Source organism: Heloderma suspectum, chromosome Z, assembly GCF_057233095.1.
Source record: "Heloderma suspectum isolate Gila_16-S chromosome Z, 16-S_ref, whole genome shotgun sequence".
Classification (NCBI taxonomy): domain Eukaryota; kingdom Metazoa; phylum Chordata; class Lepidosauria; order Squamata; family Helodermatidae; genus Heloderma; species Heloderma suspectum.
In genome coordinates this window covers 9,347,118-9,363,780 of record NC_139476.1, presented here as the reverse complement: position 1 = coordinate 9,363,780, position 16,663 = coordinate 9,347,118, and the positions used below count along the sequence as shown (strand labels likewise).

The window sequence follows — 16,663 nt, the reverse complement described above, 5'->3', positions numbered from 1 at the left end:
CCCAGTTTGGCAGCCCTAGCTGTCAATCCAAAGCACCCGCTACTCAGTCACCAGCTGAGATGCTGGGCACAGAGCGTCCATTTGACTCTCAGCTCTTGTTTACCACTAGACGTTCAACAGCCATCTTTCCTTTCGGGCCCTGGTGTGTCTTCCACACCATTTCAAGGTCTCCTTTCCACATTGCCATGACTACCAAGGAACACTTGAACAGCCCTATCCAGACATTTGGCCTGCACAAAGGGTGTTCATCTGAGCCACATCGTCTTCCCTGCCGACTCACTCCCTGACCTTCCTGTGTTGAGGGGAACGGTCTGGAGCATCCTGGGAGTTGTAGTTCAGCACATCTGCGGGGCTCCAGGTTTGGGAAGGCTGTTCTGCATGAGTGGAAACGCTTCTTTATCAGGGTTCCTGATTGCAGGGAAGGTTTATGTATTTTTATTTTATTTTATTTTATTTTATTTTATTTTATTTTATTGACCGTATTTATATACCGTTCCACATCAACAGATTTCTAAACAGCAAAGGTAAAAGAATAAAACACCATGTTAAAACAATTTAAAAAGAAACAAGTTCCTATAAGACTGAATTTAATAATCCATGGCTGGTTGCTCAAGGAAGGCTTCCCGAAATAACTATGGCTTCAGGAGGTGCTGGAAGCAACACGATATTGGCGCCTGCCTGACTGCCAAAGGCAAGGAGTTCCACAGGAAGGGGGCCACCACGCTGAAGGCTCTCTTCCTGGGGGACTCCAGCTGGGTTCTACCCATGTCCAGGCAAAGGGGAGTAGAAGCCCTCCAGACCCTGCTGTCTGATGCCTCCAGCTCTGGAGCAGGGCTCATGTGCACGCCCTTGCCCCTCCCCGCTTTCAGCCCTCACATGTTCAGGCTGAACACCTGCATGGTTGTAGAGGATTCTGTGAAGATGTTCCAGGGTTGATACGGACCGCATTCCAGGCCTGGATTTGCGTGCTCCAGCATGCACCCAACATGCAGTGTGTTTTCGGGGACGACTGGTAGCAGTGGCCAAGCCTGTATCCTCCGAGGAAGCTCATCCACCATTGTCACTGAAGAGCTCCCAGGTTCACTTGGAAATCATAGAATCGTCGAGTTGGGGGGACTGTTCAGGTGGCTTCGTCCCTCCCCCTGCTCACTGCAGGAGTTGCAAGGGGGGGTGCAACATAGAATCGTAGCATTGTAGTCAGGGCAAGACCAGGTATGTCCATAAGCACAAACCTCTGGTTTTCAAACCTTGGACTAGTTTTGTGAGCCAGCCCAACACATTGGCCCTTGACGTGACGTCTGCTTCTCCCAACAGCTGGAAAATCTCTCCAACTTCATCAAGGCCATGATTAGCTACGGCTTGAAGCCCGTCGACCTGTTTGAAGCCAACGATCTGTACGAGAGTGGGAACATGACCCAAGTCCAGGTGTCACTGCTGGCTCTGGCAGGCATGGTGAGCAAGAGTGGTGCCCCCCTCAGGGGCCGCCACTGATTTTCCAAAATGGAAACTCTTCTGGAAATGCCAGCAGGGCTTTATTTTTGCACCGAAAAATTTCTATTTCATAAGTTCATTTGTAACAATGAATGGATGCAAATCGCACATAGGATAGTGGGCAAAAAGACAACAGAAAAGACAATATAAAATATAACAAAATAAAACGACAGAAAAAAAAATACAACCAGAGCAAAACCTGGCAACAGTGCAGATATTTAAAACACAATAGTGGATTTAAGACAGCAGAGCGGGGAAAAAATGGAATGATAAAATGAAAAAATTGCCTGGGGAAATAAAAATGTCTTCACCTGGCACTGGAAAGAGTACAACGTAGGCGCCAGGTGAACCTCTCTAGGGAGTTCCTTCCACAACCAGGGTGCCACAGCAAAAAAGGCCCTTTTCCTGGTATATTTAGTTATTTTCTTTATTTCATTTCTATACCACCCAATAGCTGAAGCTCTCTGGGCGGTTCACAGAAATTAAAACCACATGGTGCAGCAGAAAACGATATAAAATATGAAAGCTTAAAAGCAGTTATAAAATTGTTATGAAATATAACAGTACAACCAGAATAAAACCTAGCAGCAATGCAGAGACTTTAAATACAGATTTAAAACAACGGAGCTAAAAGACTAGGAAGCTAAAATGCTAAAATACTGGGAGAATAAAAAGGTCTTCACCTGGTCCCGGAAGGAGTACGACGTAGGTGCCAGGCGAACAGCCGGGGTGCCACAGCAGGAAAGGCCCTCTTCCTGGTAACCATCCACCTCACTTCCTTTGTGAGGGGCACACAGGGGAGGACTCCTGAAGATGATCTTAAGGTCTGGGCAGGTACATACTGGAGGAGGCGATCCTTCAGATAACCTGGGCTGGCCTCAAGCAGCTTAGGGCTTTGAATGTTAGTACCAGCACTTTGAATTGGGCCCGGAAAGGGACCGGCAGCCGGTGCAGCTGGGAAAGTACTGGCATAATGTGATCTCGTTGGCCAGTCCCCATGAACAATCTCACTGCCCTCTTTTGGACCAGCGGAAGTTTCCGGACCGCTTTCAAAGGCAGCGCCCCGTATAACACATTGCAATAATCCAGACGAGAGGTTATCAGAGCCTGGATAATTGTAGCTAGGCTATCTCTGTCCAGATAAGGAGTAGTTGGTATATCAGCCTAAGCTGATAAAAGGCGCTCCGTGGCACTTCTGGGTCCAAGAGCACTGCCAAAATACGAACTAAAGTTCCAAAGCTATAGGTGAGTGGTTATCCACATATCATGCACAGTCCTTTGCGTTGCGAAAATTTATTAGTGCATCAGCAGTTTTCCGTACCTCTTGAGTTTTTTCCTTAAATATAAACTACGTAAGGGAAGTACATGTCTTCCCATTTTTACAAGTATTCTAATAAAACAATATAACATTTAAGTAACATTCTTTATTATCGACATTTATATACTGCTTTATCTGCTAAAAAAGCTATCAAACTGGTATACAACAATTTAAAACAATAAAAGCTTGCAACGATAAAAGCAAGAACATTACATAAGAACACAAGAAGAGCCCCGCTGGATCAGACCAAGGGTCCAACTAGTCCAGCATCCTGTTCACACAGTGGCCAACCAGCTGTCGACCGGGAACCCACAAGCAGGGCACGAGCACAGCAGCACCCTCCCGCCCATGTCACCCAGCAACTGGTGTACACAGGCTCACTGCCTCTGGTACTGGAGGTAGCATGGAGCCATCAGGACTAGTAGCCATTGATAGCCTTCTCCTCCTGGAATTTAACCCGCTTTTAAAGCCATCCAAATGGATGGCCATCACTACATCCTGTGGTAGCAGATTCCATAGTTTAACTGTGTACTAATATTAAAATGTTAAAAGGTACACATTTTAAAAAGCTAAATTGAAAAGATGTGTCTTTACACCTTTTCTAAAGGCCAGGAGACTTTGGGGCCAATTGTAGTTTTGGCGGGAGTGCATCCCATATTTGGGGGGCAACACAGGAGAAAGCCTGTTCATGTGTGCCCCACAAACAGGACTCTGTGAGACATGGTGCCCTCAGAAAGACCTCTTCTGGAGATCTTAAAATCCGGGCAGATTCATAGCAAGACAGACAAGTGTTGTTTAATCTTTTTAACATACTTTAACAAGTATAAGTTTATAAGTATACTTATAAGTTTATAAGTATAAGTTTAATATACTTTAATAAGTATAAAGAACAGTTATCTAATATTATTAGACAAGTGTTCTTTAATATTTCTCCTCAAATATTTTAGGTCAAATATTTGTGGTGTATTGATGTAACTTTTTAAAAAAAAAACACATGGGTTACTTTGTGTTTGCTTTGTTTACTCAAGTAAAATAAACATGCTAAATTAGATCGCTTTTTGAGGCATTTGACATTTTTATACTTTAAAAGATTATGAATCAGCAGTAGTAGAATAGTCTGTCCTCCTAGTTATGGAACACCAGCCTAAAATAGCCTATTTAGAAGACTAGCGTGGAGGAGCATTGGTTAATCTCTTCTGGAAGACTGTGCCAGAACTTCAGTGCAGCCACCAAAAAGGCCCTATTGATTCCAGCAGTGGGATTAAATACTCTGGAGGATAGTATCTGAAGCAAGGCTGTTCCTGACCATCATAAGAGGGAGCACGCCAGTGGTCTCTGAGACACTGGTCCCAGCACGTGTGGTGTTGCATCTTTTCTCTAAACAGAAAAAAAAAGTGTTCAGTAGCTCCATTTTTTTCCAAGCCTTGAAGAACCCTTTATAGGGTTCCTTTTCCTCCAAGGCGCATAAGGCAGTGTACGTGGTCAAACACATCTGGTTGGGGAAGGTTTGGGAAGGCTGTTCTAGCTTGCTGATTTGACTAAACATTGCAGCCCTGGAACAAAGACGTTTCCGCTTTCTAGGTGAACTCCATACGATCTTCAGTTCTTGAAAGATATATACCTACCTGTCACTTGGGATCATTCCATTTCTTAAAATGATGTGAATTTTGCTTTATCAGAGTGAAATAGACTTTCTACGTTTCATAGTGATGGATTGTGAGGCCAAGGTCCCAAGGGAAATTCAAAACTCAAATTCCTTGGGGGTGGGGGGAGGGACCAAAGAACAGTAGCCAAAGACTTGTCTTGGGGACCAGAAAGATCTTCCCCGTCGTCTCCAGTTGTCCTTCCCTCTGTTTGGAGAAGTTCTCCTTGGCCAGGATAACTACAAAGCTGCTGGGAAGCAATAAAAATTACTAGGCTTCCACGTCAAGACACCTGGTGGGGGAATAGATCAGGGCTGGATAGCCATCTCACTTTCCTTGTTTCTGCAGGCCAAGACAAAGGGAATTGATAGTGGGGTGGACATTGGGGTGAAGTATTCGGAGAAACAACAGAGGTGCTTTGACGATGCAAAACTGAAGGCTGGGCAGTGCGTCATCGGTCTACAGGTGAGTCCATTTGCTGCTGATGACTTGGATGGGTGGTATGTATTAAGTCCAAGCTGGTATTGTACCAGCCAAGACTGAGCTATGAGGCAGGAAGTCCCCTGTTCGAATTTCGCTTCTGCCACAAACTCACTACATGGCCTTAAGCCAGCTGCTCTTTCTAAGCCTCAGCGCCCCCCCCCCATCTCCAGTATGGGGGGACTTACTTGCCTTACGGGGTTGTTGTAACGCATGTTAAGTGCTTTGGATACTTGGAAGCTCTATTCAGATGTTAGGTGTTTTAATTACTTGGAACTTCTCACTGCACCAGGGGTATTGAACCTCTTTCAGCCTGAGGCCCAAATTTAATTTCAAAGAAGCGGGAGGGGGCTGCATTCTAGTGGTTGGTGGGGCTAAGGCAAAGGAGGCAGGACCAAAGGAGAAATGGGTGATGCCAAAAATAACAGCATATTGTGGCTTAAAGCTCTTGATGCCACTAACGGAGTCTTAGGAGAGGCATTTCAACCATTTAGAATTGGGGTGGTGCTACACAAAAGCCAGGAAACTGCCAAGTGATTGGTGATTGGGGGGAATGGTGTGTTGCCATCTGGGGAACTTCAGGCAAGCCAGATTTGGCCCTCGGGCCTTAGGTTGTGCAACCCATCTTACATCCACTTCTATTGCATGTATGACTTGGCCAGCTGGGTTTATGATGGAAAACTGTCTATTGCATGTCACCATTTTTAGCTGTTTAAAACATACACATCCCCTTTCCTTGTAACTGGGATGCGCTGTACCGAATTTCAGCCTCCCAACTGTTACAAAAGTACCTGAATGATTGAATAGCCACCTGGGTTGGTGAACGAGGCCCAGATGTTTCTTGTTGTTCAGTCGTTCAATCCTGTCCGACTCTTCGTGACCCCATGGACCATAGCACGCCAGGCCTTCCTGTCCTCCGCTCTCTCCCGGAGCGTGCTCAAGTTCATATCCATTGCATCAGTGATGCTATCCAGCCATCTCATCCCCTTCTCCTTTTGCCTTCAATCTTTCCCAGAATCAGGGTCTTTTCCAGTGACTTTTCTCTTCGCATTAGGTGGCCAAAATATTTGAGCTTCAGCTTCAGTATCTGTCCTCCCAATGAGCACTCAGGGTTGATTTCCTTTAGGATGGACTGATTTGACCTCCTTGCAGTCCAGGTGACTCGTAAGAGTTTTCTCCAGCACAGCAGTTCGAAAGCATCAATTCTTCGGCGCTCAGCCTTCCTTATAGTCCAGCTCTCACAGCCATCTGTTGCTAATGGGAAAACCATAGCTTTGATTATACAGACCTTTGTCGGCAAGGTGCTGTCTGTGCTTCTTACTATGCTGTCTAGGTTTGCCATAGCTTTCCTCCCAAGGAGCAAGCGTCTTTTAATTTCATGGCTACAGTCACCGTCTGCAGTGATCTTGGAGCCCAAGAAAATAAAATCTGTCACTGCTTCCATTTCTTCCCTTTCTATATGCCAGGAAGTGATGGGGCCAGATGCCATGATCTTCGTTTTTTTAATGTTGAGTTTCAAACCAGCTTTTGCACTCTCCTCTTTCACCCTCCACAAGAGGCTCTTGAGATCCTCTTCGCTTTCTGCCATTAGGGTGGTATCGTCTGTGTATCTGAGGTTGTTGATAATTCTCCCAGCAATCTTAATTCCAACCTGTGATTCATCCAACCCAGCATTTCTCCTGATGTACTCTGCATATAAATTAAATAAGCAGGGTGACAATATGCAGCCTTGTCGTACTCCTTTCCCAATTTTGAACCAATCGGTTGTTCCATGTCTGGTTCTCACTGTTGCTTCTTGACCCTCATACAGGTTTCTCAGGAGACGGGTAAGGTGGTCTGGTACACCCATCTCTTTCAGAATTTGCCACTGTTTGTTGTGATCCACACAATCAAAGGCTTTAGCATAGTCAAGAAAGCAGAAATAGACATTTTTCTGGAATTCTCTTGCTTTCTCCATGTTCCAGCGAATGTTGGCGATTTGATCTCTAGTTCCTCTGCCTCTTCGAAACCCAGCTTGTATTTCCGGTAGTTCTCGGTTCACATACTGCTGAAGCCTAGCTTGTAGGATTTTGAGCATCACCATGCTGGCATGTGAAATGAGCGCAATTGTACGGTGGTTTGAACACTCTTTGGCATTGCCCTTCTTTGGAATTGGAATGTAAACTGACCTTTTCCAGTCTTGTGGCCACTGTTGAGTGTTCCAAATTTGTTGGCATATTGAGTGCAGCACTTTAACAGCATCATCTTTTAGGATTTTAAATAGCTCAGCTGGAATACGGTCATCTCCGCTAGCTTTGTTGTTACTAATGCTTCCTAAGGCCCACTTGACTTCACTGTCGAGGATGTCCGGCTCAAGTTCAGTGACCGCACTATCATGGTTATCAGGGACGTTAAGATCTTTCCTGTATAGTTCTTCTGTGTATTCTTTCCACCACTTCTTAATCTCATCTGCTTCTGTTAGGTCCCTGCCTTCTTTGTCCTTTATCATGCCCATCTTTGCACAAAACGTTCCCTTGAGATCTCCAATTTTCTTGAAGAGATCTCTAGTCTTTCCCATTCTATTGTTTTCCTTGATTTCTTTGCATTGTTCATTTAAGAAGGCCTTCTTGTCTCTCCTTGCTATTCTCTGGAACTCTGCATTCAGTTGGATACATCTTCCCCTTTCTCCCTTGCTTTTTGCTTCCCTTCTTTCCTCAGCGACTTGTAAAGGCCTCATCAGACAGCCACTTTGCTTTCTTGCATTTCTTTTTCTTTGGGATGGATTTCGTTGCTGCCTCCTGAACAATGTTACGGACCTCCGTCCATAGTTCCTCAGGCACTCTGTCTATCAGGTCTAATCCCTGAAATCTATTCCTCACCTCCACTGTATATTCATAAGGGATAAGATTTAGGTCATACCTGAATGGTGTAGTGGTTTTCCCTACGTTCTTCAATTTAAGCCGAAATTTTGCAACAAGAAGCTCATGATCTGAGCCACAGCCAGCTCCAGGTCTTGTTTTTACTGACTGTATAGAGCTTCTCCATCTTTGGCTGCAAAGGACATAATCAATCTGATTTCGATATTGACCATCTGGTGATGTCCATGTGTAGAGTCGCCTCTTGTGCTGTTGGAAAAGAGTGTTTGCTATGATCAGTGTGTTCTCTTGGCAAAGCTCTATTAGCCTTTGTCCTGCTTCATTTTGTACACCAAGGCCATGCCTGCCTGTGATCCCGGTGATTTCTTGACTTCCTACTTTGGCATTCCAATCCCCTATGATGAAGAGGACATCTTTTTTTGGTGTTAGTTCTAGAAGGTGTTGTAGGTCTTCATAGAACTGATCAACCTCAGCTTCTTCGGCCTCAGTGGTTGGGGAATAGACCTGAATTACTGTGATGTTGAATGGTTTGCCTTGGATTCGTACTGAGATCATTCTGTTGTTTTTGAGATTGTACCCCAGTACTGCTTTTCCCACCCTTTTGTTGACTATGAGTGCTACTCCATTTCTTCTAAGGGATTCTTGCCCACAATAGTAGATATGATGGTCACCTGAATTAAATTCGCCCGTGCTTGTCCATTTTCGTTCGCTGATTCCCAAGATGTCGATGTTCAATCTTGCCATCTCATGTTTGACCACCTCCAGCTTGCCTTGATTCATTGATCTTACATTCCAGGTTCCTAAAGAATATTGTTCTTTACAGCATCGGACTTTCTTTTCACCACCAGACACATCCACAGCTGAGTGTCCTTTCGGGTTTGGCCCAGCCGCTTCACTCTTTCTGGCGCTACTTGGAAATTCCCTGTGCTCTTCCCCAGGAGTATATTGGACACCTTCCGACCTGAGGGGCTCATCTTCCGGCGTCATATCTTTTAGCCTTGTGATACGTTCCATGGGGTTTTCTTGGCAGGAATACTGGAGTGGGTTGCGAGTTCCTTCTCCAGATGTTTCTATAGACATATGAATAATTGTAATGACGCAGTTGTAATAAATTGCAATCCCTCTGCTTCAGATGGGCACTAATAAGTGTGCCAGTCAGTCAGGAATGACAGCCTATGGCACCCGGAGACACCTGTATGACCCCAAGAACCAAATCCTACCTCCAATGGACCACTCCACCATCAGTCTGCAGATGGGCACCAACAAGTGTGCCAGCCAGGTACGAGTTGAGGGTCTCAGTCTTTCAAAGGGACTTTGAGTCAGTGGCTCCACTTGGCATATACACCCCCCTTTGCAGTCTGGAGGGTGCCCGCTTGGCATATACCCCCCCTTTGCAGTCTGGAGGGTGCCCTCTTGGCATATACCCCCCTTTTGCAGTCTGGAGGGTGCCCGCTTGGTATATACTCCCCCTTTTGCAGTCTGGAGGGTGCCCGCTTGGTATATACTCCCCCTTTTGCAGTCTGGAGGGTGCCCGCTTGGTATATACCCCCCTTTTGCAGTCTGGAGGGTGCCCACTTGGTGTATATACCCCCCCTTTTGCAGTCTGGAGGGTGCCCGCTTGGTATATACCCCCCCTTTTGCAGTCTGGAGGGTGCCCGCTTGGTATATACCCCCCCTTTTGCAGTCTGGAGGGTGCCCGCTTGGTATATACCCCCCCTTTTGCAGTCTGGAGGGTGCCCGCTTGGTATATACCCCCCTTTTGCAGTCTGGAGGGTGCCTGCTTGGTATATACCTCCCCTTTTGCAGTCTGGAGGGTGCCCACTTGGTATATACCTCCCCTTTTGCAGTCTGGAGGGTGCCCGCTTGGCATATACCCCCTTTTGCAGTCTGGAGGGTGCCCGCTTGGCATATACCCCCCCTTTTGCAGTCTGGAGGGTGCCCGCTTGGCATATACCCCCCTTTTGCAGTCTGGAGGGTGCCCGCTTGGCATATACCCCCCTTTTGCAGTCTGGAGGGTGCCCGCTTGGTATATACTCCCCCTTTTGCAGTCTGGAGGGTGCCCGCTTGGTATATACCCCCCCTTTTGCATTCTGGAGGGTGCCCACTTGGCGTATATACCCCCCCTTTTGCAGTCTGGAGGGTGCCCGCTTGGTATATACCCCCCCTTTTGCAGTCTGGAGGGTGCCCGCTTGGTATATACCCCCCCTTTTGCAGTCTGGAGGGTGCCCGCTTGGTATATACCCCCCTTTTGCAGTCTGGAGGGTGCCCACTTGGTGTATATACCCCCCCTTTTGCATTCTGGAGGGTGCCCGCTTGGTATATACTCCCCTTTTGCAGTCTGGAGGGTGCCCGCTTGGTATATACCCCCCCTTTTGCAGTCTGGAGGGTGCCCGCTTGGTATATACCCCCCCTTTTGCAGTCTGGAGGGTGCCCGCTTGGTATATACCTCCCCTTTTGCAGTCTGGAGGGTGCCCGCTTGGTATATACCTCCCCTTTTGCAGTCTGGAGGGTGCCCACTTGGTATATACCTCCCCTTTTGCAGTCTGGAGGGTGCCCGCTTGGCATATACCTCCCCTTTTGCAGTCTGGAGGGTGCCCGCTTGGCATATACCCCCTTTTGCAGTCTGGAGGGTGCCCGCTTGGCATATACCCCCCCTTTTGCAGTCAGGAGGGTGCCCGCTTGGCATATACCCCCCCTTTTGCAGTCTGGAGGGTGCCCGCTTGGCATATACCCCCCTTTTGCAGTCTGGAGGGTGCCCGCTTGGCATATACCCCCCTTTTGCAGTCTGGAGGGTGCCCGCTTGGTATATACTCCCCCTTTTGCAGTCTGGAGGGTGCCCGCTTGGTATATACCCCCCCTTTTGCATTCTGGAGGGTGCCCACTTGGCGTATATACCCCCCCTTTTGCAGTCTGGAGGGTGCCCGCTTGGTATATACCCCCCCTTTTGCAGTCTGGAGGGTGCCCGCTTGGTATATACCCCCCCTTTTGCAGTCTGGAGGGTGCCCGCTTGGTATATACCCCCCTTTTGCAGTCTGGAGGGTGCCCGCTTGGTATATACCTCCCCTTTTGCAGTCTGGAAGGTGCCCGCTTGGTATATACCTCCCCTTTTGCAGTCTGGAGGGTGCCCGCTTGGCATATACCCCCTTTTGCAGTCTGGAGGGTGCTCACTTGGCATATACCCCCTTTTTGCAGTCTGGAGGGTGCCCACTTGGCATATACCCCTTTTTGCAGTCTGGAGGGTGCCCACTTGGCATATACCCCCCTTTTGCAGTCTGGAGGGTGCCTGCTTGGCATATACCCCCCTTTTGCAGTCTGGAGGGTGCCTGCTTGGCATATACCCGCCTTTTACTGTCTGGACGGTGCCTGCTTGGCATATACCCGCCTTTTACTGTCTGGACGGTGCCTGCTTGGTATATACCCCCCCTTTTGCAGTCTGGGGGGTGCCCACTTGGTATATACCCCCCCTTTTGCAGTCTGGAGGGTGCCCGCTTGGTATATAACCCCCCTTTTGCAGTCTGGGGGGTGCCCGCTTGGTATATACCCCCCCTTTTGCAGTCTGGAGGGTGCCCGCTTGGTATATAACCCCCCCCCCTTTTGCAGTCTGGAGGGTGCCCGCTTGGGCTAGGCCAGTATAAACGGGTTAATTCACAGATTCCATGGCCACCACTTCCAAACTGGAGAACTGCTCCCTGCCAAAATCCTTCCCTCTTCTTCCCCCATCAGGTGGGCATGACAGCTCCGGGCACTCGGCGGCACATCTATGATTCCAAGCTGGGCACAGACAAGTGCGATGACAGCTCCATGTCGCTCCAGATGGGCTACAACCAGGGGGCCAGCCAAAGCGGGCAGGTTTTTGGCTTGGGACGCCAAATCTACGACCCTAAGTACTGCCCGCAAGGCAACCCTGGCGAGGCAGCCAACGCAGCCCAACATGACGATGGGAACGCAGGCGATTATTACTACTATCAGGAAGAAGAGGGCCCGTGAGCTGGGGAAACCTTTTCTCTCCTTGCCTCCTTTTCCCAAACCACCACCGTACCGTTCTTGCCTTTGTTGCCAGCGATACCACGGTGCCTGTACTTGCAACTTTTGCCAGAAAAATATATTTCCCCTACATTCTCCCCTCCCCATCCAAGCAGAGATGAAAATAAAGGTGTTCAGATTTTTTTTAGAAAGTGAGTCGGGTTGATCCTTGAGGTGCTGTGAGCCAGAACCAGGGCTGTGTGTATGCTCCTTCTTGCCAGAAATCGGATCTAGGTTCTGGAACTAAAATTAGAACTAGGTGTAAAACGGAACTCCATGACTCCGCACTTCGAAAAAGTAGAGACGTTTTGTTCTACAACTAGAACAACTTAGCTGCTTGCATCTGGGTGTAGGGTGCATAACTTAGTCTGGTTTTGCCATACATAAAAGCAACAAGGAAGAACATGGAACCCTGGAATAACCTCTCCCAGTATATGTAGCTATCAGTATCTGGTGCAAACGTGTTATGGGCCATATCTTCAGTGGTGGAATTCTGCCGCCTGTATACTATCTTTTTTGTTTTGTTTTTGGGCTTGGTCTGCTTCTGGGTAGGGGCAAGGAAGTACTGCAGGAACACCATATTTGCGTTGCCCTTATTTTCGCCATATTCTACGTAAATCTTTATGTAGACTACAGCGACCAAATAAGGAACGTGAATGGCGGCTCCCTATGGGGGCCGCCATTTGCGTACGCACTTTTTTTTTTTTTAAAGTCACCCATGATAGGCTAGGTGACGATTAACGTAGCCTATCACAGCTGACTTTGCAGATCTAGCCGTGATAGGCTACGTTAATCGTCATGTAGCCTATCACGGGGGCGTGGTTTTTTTTTTAACTTTTTATTTCGCGGCCGGGCAAGGCGCCTCCTCCCCGGCCTGAATTTCGGCCGGGCGAGGCGGGAAGCCTCCCCCCCGGCCTGAATTTCGGCCGGGTGAGGAGGGAAGCCTCCCCCCCCCGGCCTGAACTTCGGGGGGAGCAGCGAAGTGCCTCCGCCCCACCGCGAAGCAAGCTGCGAGACCAGGTAAGTGGCTTTTGTGCACCCCTATCCGACAAGAAGTTTTTCCTGATGTTCAGCCGGAATCTGGCTTCCTGTAACTTGAGCCCGTTATTCCATGTCCTGCACTCTAGGAGGATTGAGAAGAGATCCTGGCCTTCTTCTCTGTGACAACCTTTCAAGTACTTGAAGAATGCTATCATATCCCCTCAGTCTTCTCAGGGCTAAACATGCCCAGTTCTTTCAGTCTGTCCTCACAGGGTTTTGTTTCCAGTCCCCTGATCATCTTCGCTGCCCTCCTCTGAACCCTCTCCAGTTTGTCTGGAGAGCATGTCCTTGTCTGACACGTGAGGATCCCAGCACGCCATGCCCACATGCTTCCAAGTGTATTTTCACAGCCAACTTGCATGGTGGCATGGGAGGAGGGTGTTAATCAAAGCTGAGATGCCAAATTTTGTGCCCAGCGCCATGTTCTATCCATTCTCTATGCTCATGCGGAATTGTGGTGTACACACAGCCCTAGGAATAGGCCTGTTTTGATACTTGGCTACACGGTAAATCCAAAGCATTCTTGCTGAAAATTATTTGTGCCAATGGGTGACTCTTCGTGTGTGTTTATCAGAGTCTTTTCAGAATGAAGGCTTGGGGCGGGGGGTGGCAAAGAACGTTACAATGATGAAGGCAGGTGAATAAGCAAGGAGTGAATTGACAAAGGAATATAACTGGAGGGTGAAAGGCAACCAGAAGGGTGTAGAAGTTCCACAACCTGAACACTGGTTTAGACAATACTTGTTTTTCTTTCGTAAATGTCTTCATAAGGAGGACTAGAAGCTTACCCTTTTTGTAAAAAATAAAATAAAATCTGAGACTCTGGAATCACATGAAAGCTGCATGTTGACTTAGAAGTTTCTACCCATTTAATTTACAATTTACAAAATTGTAAATTTACAAATATTTCCCTAGTCTTGTTCATCCTTATACTAACACTGAGAAAGGTGCTTGAATCTCTGTCCATCGGCTGATCGGATGTTCAGTCTCAACAAGCATTTGTGGTGAGGTAGATTTTACAAAATGTTGGGAAGTGGGGGAGATCAGCTGCCTATGTGTAGCGGTCTTCCGTGTTTTAAGATTTTATTCTGCCAGGGTCACCATTGCAGGCCATAACCACAGTGTTTGGGATGCAGAAATTCTGTATTTCATGGTGGATTAACATGATGAAGTCTAGGAACTTGAAAAGGCTTTCAAGGTAAACTTCTGTTTTTCTCCCCTGCCCTCTCCTCTACTTAACAGTTTGGGCTATGTGCCCTTTTATGCTGCTACACAACTTTTCAAGGGACCAAGAACTCTTTAGTCTCATGCCAAAGTAAAACTCTTTAAGAATGTGTAAGCATTTATATTTGCTTAACTCAAGGGATACTCTGATCTTTTTTTTTTTTTAGATGCCTAGGGACCAGTATTTTTTAAAATGGGGGCCAATTTTCTTGGTAGCCTTAATCTCCTTTACAATGGAGGAAAGGAATTTCATTATTTGGGTCACTAAACCAGAGGTGGCTTGCTTCTCTGCCTGCAGCAGTTTTCCCCAACATGGTGCCCTCCAGATGTTGTAGGACTACCATGGGCTGTAAGCTAGCATGGTGAGTGGTCGGGGATTATGGGAATTGTAGTCCAAAATATCTGGTGGGTTGGTCTGCAGACACTAGCCACTTGTGCTTTCTTCAGAAACCAAAGCTGTCTCCAATTCCACAGACTGGGGCATCTAATCCTTTAGTAGAGATGTGAAGTGAGCTTGAGTCTATGAATTCTTCCATCACAATGAAACTGTTAGTCTTTAAGGTGTCACGGGACTCTTGGCTGTGTTTTCTGCTGCAGACTAACAGGAGAGCTAATTCTCTGGAATTTGACTTCTGTCGTGGATGCTTTTAGTTATAAAAGCCTTACCTTTATTTAAAACTTTAGAAGCCTTCCTCCTCTTAACATCAGGGCTTCCTTTTATTAATGTTCTCCCTTTTTAAAAACTAAACCGGACAGCGCCCCCCCCGCCCCCAAATCACTGTGTAGGTACAGCTGTGCAAACCTCTTCTGCGGGAAGGTTGTGGGGAGCGGATGGATAATGGGGGGAAGGGAAGCGTCTTAGCCTGTGAAATGGTAGTGGGATGAACTGACAATGTGAATCTGCAATATTTGAATATATGCAATAAAATGCTTCAAAAGCAGAATGAGACTTGAGATGTGTGTTTTTTGCAGGGGGGGTGAGGAAAAGAGTGTGAGAGAGCAAACAGCAGGGATCGTTTAATGATTGTCAGGACAGCTAGAGTGCCTTGAGAAACGAACAGAATTAGAATTGAGGTGGTTTCAGTCCTATAACCAAGTTAGAAGTCCGAATGAGAAGGGCAGTCCTGCCCAGAAGTAAGCCCCACTGAGTTCGGTGGGACTTGCTCCCAGGCCTTTGTCAACATGGCACACTCAGGATGTGTTGGACTACAAGTCCTGGAATCCTCCAGCCAGCTTCTGGGAGTTGTAGTCCCAACACATCTGGAGGGCACCCTGCTGTGGAAGGCTGGATTATGAGGTTGGAGCCTTAGATGATCAGCCATAGAGCTCCCTCCTTATGACAGGACAGACACAGGGTCATGGAGAGGCTTCCGGTGATTTGGAAAAGCTTGGCTGGTTTATGCCGAGACATTCGTCTTGAAGGATATAGAGTAGTTTTTGTGTCCCTTTTCGAATTCTCCGCATGCAGAGATGGGCGACCTGTGGCCCTCCAGATATTGGTGGAGTGAACCTCCCATCAGCCTCAATAATGAAGGATGATGGGAGTTGCAGTCCCAACAATATCTGGAGGGCCTAGCCCTGCTGTAGTGGAAGAAAAACAGAAATGTCTAAAATTCTTAAGACTTGGGGAATCTTCACGATACACCCCTGGTGGTCAGTGAATGTGTAGGGGGCAAGGAAGGGCGGATCATGTCAATGTCACTTTTCATGTTTCCCATCTTAAGTTTATTGTGTCCTAACAACTTCTTAAAAAAAAAAAAAAAAAAGTTCACATGAAAATTCATAGGCATTTTTGCTTGCACCTTTGGCCTGATATATGCATTTTTTGCAAGTGCTTTTTGTTAATATAATGTTTTGCAAGTTATTTTCACCAATGAATACATTCTTGTACACATTTTCGTTTGGCAAAATGGCTCTCAAAATTCTGAGAAGTGCAACTCCTGAAGGATAAGGTAATTGCATCTGAATTCATGTATTGATTTGGGAAATGCAAATTCAGTAAGTTCTCATTGAAATGCAAATCATGTCATTCTTCCCCCATCACTATTGTGGGGAGAGGGACCATATATGGCTGCCATGTTCTCCCAGCAGCTCTGAGTGCAGTGTGAGTGAAAGGCCTCTCTCCACATACTCTTTGCACTCGGAAACCATGGGCCTAGTTAGCGTTCTTGATCGCAAGGGAAGACCCCACAGTCCTTCCATCAATAATACCAAATGTGTGGTTTCTGGGGTGTATGGCTGGTATTCATATCTGTTTTCTACTCCTCTTTCACACACTTGCTGAAAGCTTAAGTGGTGTTCATATGAAACACTCGTCAATATTTACAATGATGCAAGATCGCCGTTCTAACTTCCGAGCAACTCCACCCTTTTGTTTCACTGGCCACAAAATGAGCAACACCTGCCCCTTAATCCACAGCTAATAAAATGTGTGAACACCTGTTCACCTGAGGCAACCTTTCAGCAGCTCCAGACATCATGACTGATTCCAACCAAATTCTGGATTCTATGATTGCTATCACACAGCTCATGTTTGCTGACTTGAGCTTGGAGCGTGGCTATGTTGTTTTAAGGCAGGGTGGGCGAAG

The 16,663-nt window shown here is 47.1% G+C and overlaps 1 protein-coding gene across 2 annotated transcripts in view; it reads left to right on the top strand.

The window, feature by feature from the left end:
• Positions 1–15,017, top strand: part of CNN2 (calponin 2) — a 32,034-nt gene extending 17,017 nt beyond the window's left edge. The window contains exons 4-8 of one of the 2 annotated variants that reach the window (XR_014786495.1): positions 1,315–1,452; positions 4,801–4,917; positions 8,920–9,066; positions 11,511–12,535; positions 12,594–15,009. Coding sequence is in view for 1 of the 2 variants with exons in the window: in XM_084826053.1 (XP_084682179.1) it covers positions 1,315–1,452; positions 4,801–4,917; positions 8,920–9,066; positions 11,511–11,774 (666 nt within the window). In the remaining variant the exon portion in view is untranslated. Of the gene's footprint in view, positions 1–1,314; positions 1,453–4,800; positions 4,918–8,919; positions 9,067–11,510 lie in introns of both variants that reach the window. The other variant, XM_084826053.1, reaches the window with a different exon arrangement.
• The last annotated feature ends 1,646 nt before the right edge of the window (positions 15,018–16,663 follow it).